This window comes from Festucalex cinctus, chromosome 6, assembly GCF_051991245.1.
Source record: "Festucalex cinctus isolate MCC-2025b chromosome 6, RoL_Fcin_1.0, whole genome shotgun sequence".
In the NCBI taxonomy this organism is placed as follows: domain Eukaryota; kingdom Metazoa; phylum Chordata; class Actinopteri; order Syngnathiformes; family Syngnathidae; genus Festucalex; species Festucalex cinctus.
Genome location: NC_135416.1, coordinates 8820955 through 8834884, shown reverse-complemented (window position 1 = coordinate 8834884; position 13930 = coordinate 8820955). Strand labels below are relative to the sequence as shown.

The 13930-nt window shown below is 38.2% G+C and overlaps 2 protein-coding genes across 3 annotated transcripts; one reads left to right on the top strand and one right to left on the bottom strand.

Annotated features, from left to right (window-relative positions):
- Positions 1-3299: 3299 nt before the first annotated feature.
- LOC144021382 (uncharacterized) lies at positions 3300-9255 on the top strand. Of its 2 annotated transcripts, XM_077525629.1 has the most exons (7): positions 3300-4415; positions 4495-4675; positions 5939-6123; positions 6483-6631; positions 6717-6806; positions 7932-8100; positions 8182-9255. In XM_077525629.1, the coding sequence occupies exons 3-7, from the start codon at positions 5943-5945 to the stop codon at positions 8349-8351; spliced, it is 759 nt and encodes a 252-aa protein (XP_077381755.1). In that variant the 5' UTR covers positions 3300-4415; positions 4495-4675; positions 5939-5942; the 3' UTR covers positions 8352-9255. The 2 variants fall into 2 exon arrangements, with proteins under 2 accessions (XP_077381755.1, XP_077381754.1); XM_077525628.1 differs by lacking the exons at positions 3300-4415; positions 4495-4675 and having other exon boundaries at positions 4693-6123.
- Positions 9027-12487, bottom strand: LOC144021384 (lysozyme g-like). Its single transcript, XM_077525630.1, has 6 exons — positions 12166-12487; positions 11265-11294; positions 11095-11172; positions 10671-10861; positions 10467-10605; positions 9027-10394 (listed from the first exon to the last, which is right to left on the bottom strand). The coding sequence occupies exons 2-6, from the start codon at positions 11269-11271 to the stop codon at positions 10258-10260; spliced, it is 552 nt and encodes a 183-aa protein (XP_077381756.1). The 5' UTR covers positions 11272-11294; positions 12166-12487; the 3' UTR covers positions 9027-10257.
- Positions 12488-13930: the final 1443 nt, after the last annotated feature.

Sequence of the window (13930 nt, the reverse complement as noted above, 5' to 3'; positions counted from 1 at the left end):
ACCAAACCCAGAAAACAGGTGAGCCATGATTGGCTGTTACCTACTTCCTCAGCAAAGATGTCATCATCAGTCGACAGCAAGTAGAAAATGTACTTTTTAAAGGTATTAATTGTACATGAAAAATGAAAAATAATGAAGTTACACATTAATTATAGACAAAATATAAACTTTTAACTGCTGAAAATGGCTCAATGAGTCAAGTATCTCTTTAAAGTTGCAGTATCGCTTTTGAGTCGACTGAAGAGAAACAGGGTGTCATGTCTGCTTTTTTGCATTACACAGAGAAAGTAACGAGACGATCTTGAGTCATTGTTTATAATTATTTTTTTTCCATTATATGTAATCATCCGTCCACAGAAAAAAAAATGAAATTGGATCTTCCCCGTAAGTCCAACAAAAGGGTTAAAGAGGATGTAGTATTGCCAAGTGTACTGTTGCAAATAACAGCCTTTTCGTGGTAATTGGGGCATGTCACAAGCAAGGCCTCTCTCGCCACTGGAATCAGTGTTAGCGATGTTGTAAAACTTCCTTCTGTTTCTTAAGCTTAACCAGACTGTGGACTGAGATTTTGCCCTTTAGATTGAGAGCCGTCGCTGAGAAAGGGTTATTTGAATTGACTTCATCTGTTCATCCGTTGCGCTTGATTAAAATGTGGTAGACTGATGTAATTTTTATGAAGGGCACATGAAAACAAATAATTAATGTAATCAGTTTATCACAGTTTCATCATGTGTTCAATTTAAGTAAATTCAAAAGGCTGTTTGTTCAGTGTCGGGAGCCACAGTTAGACTAGTTTGACTCAGTTCTGAAGTTCAAATCACAATTGACCTTCCTGTATGCTTCCGTGCTTGTGTTCAATTTCTTCACTGCTTTAACGCAATGAAAGATTGAAATTTGTTTCTTTTCGGCACGAGTGAGCTTTAATTTTTCGCAATCCAAACGGTCAACGCCTCGGAAATATTGTAACTTTTTTTTTTTTTTTTGCAAGATTGAGAGCAACAGTGTCAACAGGAAAGCTTTCAACTCTGCAAATCGTGATGATTGCTATTGCTGCGTTCAAGAAATGGGAGAAAATTTTCCAAAAATGCACATTGGAATGACAGCTCTTGTTGTACCCTTAATACTAAACAACGTATCCAATTCATGTGTTTTGTTTACTTTTGACTGCAATGTGAAAATAACGCATTGTGTTTGGATAACAAATGACTATGTGCGTATATAGAGGCTAACTATCTAGTGGTTAGCGACAGAAGCTAACATAGCAGTCTACATCATCACTTGATGAATTACAGACCAACCAGAAAATTTAGCTCAGATTCCAATTGCTGATTGAGTTTTTTTTTTTTCCTCACACAAGTGAGATATTTTCTTGAATGCAGCATTACAATCCAAATCGATATAGTCCTCATATAGTAGTTAGCAAAAGAAGCTAACCTAGCAATTTTCATTATCAGTGAATTATAAGCCAAATAGAAAATTTCGCTCAGATTCCAAATGTTGATTGAAGGTTCTAGAATGCAGCATTTAGAATTGAAGAAAAAGAGTTTTTGTTTGAGAGGGTATCAACGCCCGTCAGAAAATATTTAGTTCATGTTTCAAGGCGTTGACAGTCACTTAAATGTGCATTTCCATAAATCAGAATTTTGTGGAAAACTTAGTTCAATAACTCAGTTCAAAAAGTAAAATGATGATTATATCTTACAGCTAAGTTTGACTTATTTAATTGAACCAAATACTGAACTGAACTTTTGTATGATATTGTAATTTATTGTGGTGCGCTTGTATACAGCGAAAGGAACGTGAAGCACAATTCAACAATGGAACAGGGGCTCATTGGTTCAAAACATTAATTTTCATTTCATCGTCAAAGGCGGCACACGTGCGCACAACTTCACATTTCATTGTCCAATTAGGACTTAAAAATTCCCCAAATCCCAACACGTCGGCCCGAGAGTGACGGCGCTCAGATGTGACGGCAACTACTGTGACAACTTTTTTTTTTTTCTCTCTCTCTCTACTGAATACTGGGCGATACTTGCTTTATTATGACATCATTGATCCATCCGTTTCCCCCCTCCTGTTCATACATCAGTAATGTGCCATAAACGTAAAGTACGTACACCGTTGTCATATTTAAACACCTTATGTAGCAAGACTTTGGCGATTAAGGCAACTTAATGTGTTGACACCGTGTTATCCACGCGGTGTCAAACATTGTTGTCATCCTTCCCCCTTTCTCGCATTTCGACTGATGTACTCGTCGCGTAAGTTTAATACAGCTAAAGCTTCTATAAAGTCTAGTATGATGAAAGACATTTCTGTGTTCTGTATCCCATGAACAGTACTAAATAAAACTTTGACATTGCACCTTTGCAAAGGTTTGTTTGTCTCTTATTACGTCTATTAAGTTTGACCGTAAAATAGCAGCTTCAAAAGCAATCTTGGCACCCCAGCTTAGAACAAAGAGAGCATCTCACAGAGTTTGAATATTGTGGGAAAACTTTGAGTAAATCAAGAAGTGAAACTCCTATAGCATGTGGAGTTAAACATTTTTTTTAATTTATATATTTTAGCAGCTTGATGTTCATAGCTAACTGCTTAAAATCGGCCTTCTGAAAAGTTAGTCATAAAGTTGTCTGTGTTACTTGATGTCTATTAAAGGGAGAGTGCGTAGAATTTAGTGCCATCTAAAGTGGTGAACTAGTAGAATGCAAGGACCTTCGAAGTTTGAAGTATGTGCACTATGGGGCCTCAGAGGGACCACACTTCTATCACTAATTACTAAATTCTTGAAGTTCTTCTGAGTCTTGTACCGGGAGCCAAAAATATGGCGGTGGAACATGTCAGCCTTCTATCGTACGCGGCACAACCTATGTAATATAATTAGCTATTATTAGACCTACGATTATATATTTAAAAAATAAATAAAATAATGTCCGTTGACGGGATAGAACACTTCAGCATTGAAAAATCCACAAATTCTACAAACTGTCCTTTTAAAGCAACAATATGTAGGAATTTGACCATGAAAGAAAGGCTTAAAAAAAATAATGCATTTTTTTTTTTTTTTTTTAAGTCAGTTGTGTTGCTGTCAAAGCCATGGAAGCCCCTAACAATAGACCAGCCAGGATGCCTCATTACATGTCTTATTACATCCATCGAAGTAACAAGCTCCTGAAATTTGACAATAAATAGTTTTTAATGAAGGATGTTCGATACATTTGACTATTCACCAATACCAGAGTACTGATACTGTTGATACTCAGCAATTTTCTATAATATCTTGACAATAGTGATAGGAGGACAAGAGCTAGCTGTGCGACATTCATCCTCACCAGGCTCGTCGTCAGCTATTATTGGTGAGTATACCAGCTGTTCAGCATTTTTTACACTTGTATGACAATTACGAATTTGAAAATCTTGTTGCAAACATGCTGAATTTTAAAATCTTAACCCATTTGTAGAAGGTTGCGCAACCCCACACATGCCGAGGAAAATAGCATGTGCGCTTACTGCTCTTTAATTACTTTGCCTTGTACAAGTATACTCGCTTTATGCTAACACAGGATGCAAAAATGCTAATGAAGCTGGCGTTGATATTGCAGTCATTATTTATGACCCTTAAAGCAACGGCTGTTTAAACACAAACAGTGCACCAAGACGATTAAAGTCAGTATAACAATACTTAAATGCATATATTATTTACCCTCATCTTTGTGTATTTACGTGTACACTATACTGCCCTCTGCTGGCCAAGTTGTGCAAATCAGAAAGAGTCGCCCATTGCCTATTATGCACAAACTGTCGGATATTAGATGGATGGAATGGATGTTTAATTCTTTACATTCCATTTGTATTTAATTATGCTGTTTATGAATTTCTTATAAAGTACGGAAGCGTGGAACTCAACGTGGCCCAATCAAAACAGTTCACTACCTTATTCGCAGATCCACACTTTGGCAATAAAGTGCAATACTGTCGAGTGCTATTTTTGTTCTTAAAACAATTCAAAAAAAAATTTGTTGTTGTTTCTCGGGACGTATTAATGGCAATTCTATTTCGATGGTGAACTCCAAACCAGATGTTTGTCGTAATACCAAGACTCGCCTGTGAGAGGCAACATAGTGCCACGGACCAACGAGAGCGCCTGAAAAATCAAAGAGGATTCAGGGTTGTTGTAGAAGAAAAAAACATCAAAGACGCTTTTGTTTTCAAAGCTCGACTAACTGAATTCGTGAACAGGTTTAACATTTACGATCACCAGCCACGACTGTTATCCAAGCATTTCGCGGAAGAGAAATGGCAGGCCAAACCACAGACAGGATGACCGCTCAATAATCTTTCAGATGTCCTCCAATTGTGTTGTTGTTGACTTTGAAGTGAGGGGAAAAGACTGAAATTTGGCCTGATTGCCTGTATGTGTTGTACCCCACTTGAGACATTGCCCGAGCACTCAGCTGTGGTTTGTGAATGACCAGATTTCTGCTTTGACAGGAATGCGCACAGTGCGGCGTTTGTGTGAGGAAGCTGTGCGGTTGTCACGTCACAGATTAAAGCGCTTCCTTCTCGTGAGAGCTTTCGAGTCCCCCAGACACAGTCACCTCACTTCATCTTCATTCACTCACTTGTTTTATCAGTTTGGGCCTGATTGCTTCAGGGGTGGGTCTCGATTCTGGTGAGTTTTCACAGCAACTCTTTTACATGTTACACTGGTCTGTAGTGTTGACTTGCTGAGCTACCAACATATTATTGCACCTTTTACATTAAAAGTTGAATTATTATTAAGATAACGTGAGGTGGATCTAACAATATTGATTAATATATATTGGGGCTACAGCTAACATGTATTTCAATCAGATTATTTGGTTGATGAATCTGGTCAAAATTGTAATTTCTATCCCTTTATTAAAAAAAAAAAAAAACATTTCAAATTGTCAGTGCAGACAATTTTCAGACGTAGAGTAATCATGATTCACTTCTTGGTTACGTCTGTAATGTGAGAAAATCGGCAATAATGTTGATTTCTCTCTCTTTCGCTAGCTCTATCTAGTAAAGGCGAATAATCAACCCATGGAGGACAACAGATTTTTTTTTTTTTTTTTTATAAAACTAGCAGAAATTTTGACCATTTGGACAATTTATAGATTTTTTATTTATTTATTTATTTTTATTAAATGACCGATCATCAAAATTAATTTGACAACAAGACAGTTGTCAATTATTTGTTGCACTTCTTAATAGATTGTTATATTAATAAAATTAATATTGACTATATTCTTAATTACTAGAATTGAAAAAGTCAAATCTTTTAATTTTGTTTAGAATCAAAAGAAAATTATTCAATCAATACAATTGTGAATGGTAAAAAATTTAAATTGATTGATTGTTTTTGTTCCATTACCAGTGAATCAAACCATTCTCTGAGTATTGAAATTTCTTATTTGGAATTTATTTATTTATTTATTTATTTATTTATTTACTTACTAGCATTTTATTGTTACAATGTTATTATTAAACAGATTGGAGTTGATGGAAATCTTGGGATTATTGCCTTTTTTCAAATATATTGAAATGAATCTATTGGTGTCATCTATATTCTAGTCATATTAGTTCTGACATTTGCCATAATGTAGTGTGGTTAACTTGGCATTAATAGACGGAGCTTAGAAACTCTTTTGAAAATGAATTTTCTGCTGCCATCTAGTGTCCAAGTCAAACAACTGCATTTTGTTTTTGTATTGATTGAACAAGAAAACCGAAACTACCTTGGTGTTTGCAGTCTGTCAACAGGGAAAAAAAACAAAAAACACTTGTTATTGTAAAATGTAAGATTACGATCGCAACATGACCGCGACTGATCATTTTTGACAGCAGAATACCCGCTCATGAATCAACACAACTGCATTAGGGGATGAATGTCTGGTTGTCCTTCCTCCAGAGTGATGCCTCGTTCCTTCTTGGTCAAGCGAGGAGGACTGCACCCCCTGCAGTCAGGACACAGGATGAGCGTCGCCAAAGAAGAAAGGGGGGCCCGAGAGTCATCCCTGCGGGTCTCCACAGTTGCTCCACAGGGTGTTGACGAGGTTGCCCTCAATTCGCTGCAGCCAGTTTCTGGTGACAAAGGTAATCAATGACATTAGAATATAGCTAAGTTTCATCAGTTTTTCACAAATCTATTTAAAATTGTGAGGAATAGAGCTTTTTTTCAACATGGCCCTGGTTGATCTCCTTTGCTTTGCTGCCACCTGCTGACCGTTTGTGTAATAACTACCATTTCTGCAACCTTTCTTTGCTGTTGAGAGGCTGCATCAAAAGCGCCTGTATGCTCTAGCATTAAAAAAATAAATAAAAATAAAATAAAAACGAAAAAGACGAATAAATACGTCTTTGGGACACTTAAAACATTTTAAAAAACTTATTTGCACATTATTGGGAGCAAATGAGTTAAGATGTTCAAATAGCATTTCTTACACTCCTTATAGATCATCCTGCTGATAAAGTTGACAACTGGCCTCAACATCCTGTGACTACAGACAGCCCACAGTCATCAGGACTGGACCTCTTACGTCAGAACATCCGTGACGACGCAAAGATGTTTTCTTCCAGTCAAGAGTGTCCACTCTGTGGCAAAGTTGGCAATTACTCCATTGTAGTACGAACACATTCAACTCGGAAACTGACATCCCTTATGATGCGTGTTATTTTTGTTTTTGCAGGTATTTACCCATTTGTCCAGTTTTAAGAGGCACGTATACAAATGTCATGGAATCACGTCCTACACAACAGAGGGTCAATCATGTAAGAAGGTAAGAATCGGTTGTTTTATGTGGTACGAATGCTACTCAAATCATTGTAGCATTAGCGTACAATGCTAAATAGCCTTTCCACTAAGAACCGTTACGGCACTTGCCTAGTGTAATTAACAGTGTGCTAAGATTGTTTGCAAATTACATATATCACTTACCTCCAAATGCTGTAGTAGTAATTGGCAGTGGTAGAACATGCACAGTATGAGATCTGTCATGATGGAGCGAGATATTTGTGTGACATAAATATTCACAAAAGATCAATTAGCTCATTTATTCCCAATAACTTATAAATACGTTTGTTTTTTGTTTTTTTTTTGTTTGTTTTTTACAACAGTAAAGAATGGTTGCAGAAATGGTAGTTATTACACAAACGGCCAAAAGGTGGCAGCAAGATAGATTTGTGAAAATTGATTAAACTTAGCTACATTCTAATGCCAATTGCTGCAAAGCGAAAACAGAAAAATACTCAGCCAGGAGCGAACGGGATTGCTTCTGTGACAATGGCTGGGAGCAAAAAAAACAAAAACAAAAATAAAAACCTATATAGCCTGGACATAATTTTAATTTCTTATATAAAAATGACAAACAAATAGCATTATAATTATAATATATAAATATACAATAATATAATATTTTTAATCCAAATTATTTTAAATAAAACATTTTGCCTGGCAACAAATTTTTATTATGACGTAATTCAATTACTAACTCAGTTACTTTTTTTTTAACAAGTAATTAGTAACTATAAATACTTTCATAAAGTAACGTTCCCAACACTGGACATTGATTCAGAATTTAGCTGTCCCAAAGGCGCCTATGTGAATCACTACACAACCCATGGCGAATCTAAGGTCAATAAACTACAAAGCGATCTACTAGCTACTTTCTACATCGCGATGAGAGGCGCTAGCAAGCAGCTAGTGATTGAGCTAACAGGCTTCCGGGGGTCTTCTAGGCCAGCGGATGGCGGCATGCTCAGTTGCGATGTCAGATCCTCAACGCATTTTCAGTGTAGGTCGAGCTAGCTAGCTAGCTAATTGCTTGTTTGGAACTTTATTGTGGTGTGCAGACACCTAAGTACCACACTGGGTGCTGTTTTAGCCTCGTATTTGTTTGTGTCAGGACGTCAGGGCCTTTGCCTGCAGCGTGTGCGGGAAGATGTTCAAGCGCTCGTCCACGCTGTCCACTCACCTGCTCATCCATTCCGACACGCGGCCCTACGCCTGCCAGTACTGCAGCAAGCGCTTCCACCAAAAGTCGGACATGAAGAAGCACACGTTCATACACACGGGTGGGTCTGTGCGACGTCTCTCACCAAGCTAAGAAACACGTTCAGATGTGCGATAAGTTAGCCTGTTTTTGTGTGTGTCAGGCGAGAAGCCGCACGCGTGTCACATATGCGGCAAATGCTTCAGCCAGAGCTCCAACCTCATCACACACAGCCGCAAGCACCGGGGGGACTGGCCCCACCGCTGCCCTCGCTGCCTCTTCAGCTTCCAGGAGCCTGTGGACCTGTGGCAACACCACTGCGCCCACCGCTGACACTGCCAGGTCACACCAAACTGAATTTACGAGTTTATAAAGTGGCAGATTCGCGAGAAAAAAAAAGAAAAAAAACTCAACTCAACACACGTGGCGACAGTCGAATCATTTGAGGATTCGTTGGTGGTTAATGGGACTGTTTATAAATGAAAAGGCAGGCTTTACTCTTCATACATGGCAGCTAGAGAGCCAACACTTCCTGATCCCCTACCAGCTGACTAGCAGGAACCAATCAGAAGCGAGCATATTTTAGGTAAATGCAAGTGAATGACGGAGAACAGCAGATAACTTGTACAAACAAAAATATCCAAATGTATTGATGTTTAAATAATAATTCTGGAAAGATAAACGTACCAGTAATTATACATTTTAACAAATTAACTTAAATGCTTGATCCTCAAGGTGTGGACCTTCGCAAAGCGAGGCGTTCTTGTCGCTGGCAGTACCCAATGCTTCAAAGAGCGAATGTTTAACATCACTCCTTTTTTGAAAACCCGAACGAAAAGTATTGGCGCAAACATTCAACTAGGACACTACATATATTTCTCGTAAGTTTGAGTTGTTTTTTCCCCCCTCACAAATCACCACTTTATAAACTCACAAATTTGCCACTTTATAAACGCACACATTTTAGAGTTTTTTTTTTTCCTCGCAAATTTGCCACTTTCTAAAGTGGCAAATTTGCAAATTTCGCAACGATTAGACTATAGCTACGCTATGTGTATTTCTCGCAAGTGTCTTGAGTTTTCTTGCAAATCTGACACTTTATAAACTCGGAAATTTGCTAGTTTTTTATACGTGGCCCTAATACACCGTCGTATGAATGGGTTCATTTCATGTACAGTACTGGATTTTTTTCCACCTTTCTTTTTCAACAAATAAAGATTTTGTATACATCTGCAAATGATTTGTCTTGCATCTAAAACTTGAAGAATCTACCACTGCAACCTCTGAGTGGATTCTAGTCACAAGCAAGGGCCAATTTTGTTTAAAAAAAAATAAAATAATAATAATAGAGTCTTTCAGGTAAAATTAAGCAGATTGTGTTGATGGAATTTGCTTGGCGACGCTAACAGCATTGAAAGATTTCAATCCAAGCCTCCATTTCAACATCACCAATCACAAAAGTACACAACAACCATTGATAGTTAATTTGAACTGCATGAGTAGTTACTAAATGATTGTTTTCCAAAAACATTGGATAACTTTCATGCTTAATAGTGGTACTGATCAGACGACAGGAACATAGGTAGGAGTCAAAAGAAAACAATTACGCACAAACGCCTGTAGAGGGAGACAAAGCAACACGACCACAAGGCAGCTCCCCCAAGTCATGACATACGGAGCAAACTTGTCCATGACAGTAGGCGTTCCTTTTACATTAAACTGTAACAGTGACGGCCTCATTTGATGTGGAGAAAGATGAAACATGAGTAAACCAAAGGCAGTTTTATATATATATATATATATATATATATATATATATATATATATATATATATATAAATATAAATAAATGTTCCAGCCACCATTTTGTCAGGTTTCAGTTCCTGTGTTGCAGCTTGCACCTTCTCTCCCGACGACTCCAGCCCACACAGTTCAAACAAAGCTCACAACGTTGAAAAAATACTTCGCAATTAATAAAAGAATAAATATGGGATAAATTTTGTACAATTATCTAACTCATTTTCTCATTCTTTTTTCTCAGTCCTAAATCTCATTGAAATTCAATGCAAGTTAAGATCCTTTACTACAGCTGAAGTGTCCAATACACTCTGTAACAAACATCCTGTAACATCCTAGGAAGACAATCAGGGCTAAAAGTGGACTTGGCTTGGTGAAGAACAATACGGGAACCCGTTGCCCGTTTTTTCAGTGTTGACAAGGGCTTTTCTCCATTTTCACTCTAAAAGCCTCCGTGGTTTTTGTACCACTGAGCTCTGGCGACGACATCATTGGCGAAGTCACCTCCACTGGTGTTCTCGTCGACCCGGTCATATGCTCGCACGGCTCGCGGGCCACAGTTGTAAGCCGCCAATCCGCCTGCAGAAGTTCAAAGCAAAATCAGCCAGAAGTTGATGCACGTGTCATGTGAGAGCGGACAAACAAACAAACCTTTGAGTTGTTGCTCTGCAGTCCAGGCACGGAACTTCGTCTTGATATTACCGATCACACCGATCAAGATGTCTGTGCCCTGGCGGATGTGTTCCTCGCTGTCCCATGCGCCTTTTAGAGTGTGATAATTCTTATTAACCTGCACATATAGTTTAGATTAAAGTGAGGTGGGAAAGAGAGCAACATGATAAAATGCTTCCAAACCTGCATGAGTCCCCAGCAGTCGCCTCCCCATCCATCTTTCAACGTATTTCCAGCCCTGGACTGTCTGGAAATGATGCCAGCGATGATCGCGGGATCAATTCGCTTTTGCTGTCCCACTTTCTGGATGATTTCCTTGTATGCGTTCATTCTGTCCAGATCCGTTTCTGCCATATTGTGGGATGCGTCCACACCTTCAAAGAGAGACACCACACAGAGGTGGGTACCGGGGGGGGATGTTAGTTTGGTGAGGGAGCATGATTGCATCAGTCCATAAAGGGTTGATGGGGACAAACAGGAAATGCCATTGCAGCTGCAGCGTGAGTCCCCAGTGCAATCACTTTGCTCAATCTTGCACTGAATTATTTGATTATTTTGTAGCCGGGACATCAAGGTTCCAAAAAAAAAAAAAAGTGTATACATTTACCGTCGTATGGCAGGTCGTCTTGATTGGCTGTTTCCTGGGATGCACCACTTGTGTCAATGCTCAATACGTCACCGTAACCTAAACATGCAAATTCCAAATTTATTCACATGACAGCTCATCAACATCTTCATCTTACGAGAGGAAATTTCAGTGTAAGAAAAGGCACGCACCACCCATCGTCCTCGTCAATGTGTCACCACCTACAAAACAGTTGGAAACAGTTTAGTTTCAAGACATAGGGGAGGAGACCGAAGTACCCTCACGCAGGCACGGGGAGAACAGGGAGGCCGGAGCCTGGACTCAATCTTGCGTCCTCAGTATTGGAAGGCGGACGTGCTAACCACTTCACCACCAAATAGTTTGAAAGATCACGATTCAATTATTACCAAAATAATCGTGATTAAAAAAAAAAATTCCCCCATAATCGAACAGTCCAACATAACACAGAAGAAAATCAAATGACCATTAGCCGTCACCTGTCTGGTGCCAACACTCCAATATATACTTATTTGGATTATTCTCATTCATTGACGTCATTTATTTATTTATTAGGGCGTTGAATGTATTTCAACTAGACTGCTTTATTTGTCTAAGATATTTTTCCTCTCATCTGAGGCAAGAAAGAGGTAATAACGACGCCCCCGGGCACATACGTGCTCATCACACGTATTGCATCAAAACTAATAGTTAATACATTGTTGAGTATATTTGTTCATATTTCTGGCAAAGCCAAATAAAAAGCGTTCTACACTTGGCAAATTGGCAAATGTGCGTGCATGCCTGCGCGGCCATGTTATTCTGAGCATGCGCAAAATAAAGTGGCCAGTGGCCAACTGGTTTTATCAGTGAGTTGTCAGAATAAGTGGCGCTGGCGAGTGGTTCTTTACTTTTCTCTCACAAATGCTAACAGCAGCTAGCTACGGCATATTAGCTAACAATTTTGGCGACCGTTAACAGCGAGGACTTCTACAGAAATGTGGTGCTACATGATAAACTAAAAACAAGTCATTAACTGTCGGGAGAAGTTGAGCAGATTCGGTATTATAGCAAAACGGATAAATAGACAAATACCTGTGTCTGGATGTTGCTGGTGTAGAGTGTCTTCCAGTCAGCCTCGTTCAGTGTGAGACCAGCCACTGACCACAGACGGCACCTTATACACTTTCCTCTCTCCTTTTATAGTCTTGTTTGGCCCCCTGGTACGTTTACTTTCCTTTTCACGGAAAGCACATGGCAACACTTTCTGGTAACTAGTGTTTATCATTTGTAGTGCATTAAAGACGAAGTTGTGAAAACTCATGTTGAATTCATGAATTGTACATCATGAAAAATGTATTTACAAATTGAGTTAATAATTTGATGATCAGGTTTAAAATACTATGAGAAACAATAATTTTAGATACATCCCACCTGCACTAATTCATAATTTGGAACTCATTTTAAAACCATTTTTCAATTATTTGTTTTGCATTATGTTGCTATGAGTCCATAAGGGGTTGGTTGATGGGAACAAACAAGGATGTCATAATTTTTCCTTGCAAATTTTTCATCTTCGAACATGTGGTGGTTCTGAAGCGTCAGTAACACGGACTTAAATGCTTATATGTAAATAAATCTGGCAGAATTTACGATGTGGTATCTGATGATTATCGATCAGATTATCTGATCTATTTTAAAGGGTTAAAGAGTATTTTAGCACCACAGTTTTTGTCCTTATGTTATTGTTTTGAATGTTCATAGTAAATACTCTTTAATTCATTTCTACACAGATGACACAATGAATTTGTTCTGTTCTTATTTTATACTCTAGTTTGACCCCTGGTATTTTCACTTTCCTTTTCACAGAATGACAGAAAGCGCATAGAAACGGACTTCCACACAGCTTGTCCTCTTGGGCCGATGATGTTTCCGTCCTCCAGTTCTGCAGAAGCCTGATAACGATCCTAATCTTTAGACTCAATTGTTTTGGAGGAAGGAAATAATTACAGTAGAGCCTGCAGGAAATGGAAAGGAATGTAAACGTTGCTTTTTACAGTAAGTCAAATCACATTTATTCTTCATATAGCCCTTAGTCACAAGAGTCTCAATAGCTGCAGTGGCGCGCCACTACGAGGCACGAGCGTGACAACTACATGACATGGAAAGTCATTTTTTATATACATCCCACCTGAATTAATTCATGAGCTACATGATTTGTAACTCATTTCAAAACTATTTTTCAATTATTTGTGATACAATGTCTTGCTATACAATCATGAACAATATTTAACCGATATTGAACAAATAATTTGGACTAATGCTAGTTTTCATTGTTTCATGCTTTATATATATTTTTTTCATTCGTTTTGTTAAAAATTGTATACAGATTAATCTCATATGCATAGTAGTGACCTTGTAATCGTGTTTACAAAAAGGGGACCTTTACCACACAATTTGTTGTGACTTTCAATCTATCAAGATATGATTCAAAACACAGACCAGTCAGTTAAAGGTGAAGATCTCGGATCCTCTTTTAATAACACAGTTTTTATAAGCACCTCGGCTCATTGACACAAATGTACACAAAGACACAAGTGACAGTTAGAACCTAAAATAGGCACTTTTTTATGGCTGCTAACCATACTTGAGAAGCCATTTCTTTGCGTCTGTTATACCTTTAAATGACAAATTTGTTGTTAACGTGTACATTTTGGGGGGGCTTAAAGAATGTGAAAAGTTAAAAGAAAAACATTACAAACTTTTGCATGACGACTAATGCATTTTTTTTAGGCACCTAATCGAAGTTTAGGCCCCTTACTACAGCTGAGGTGTTCAATGTACTCTGCAATTTACAGCC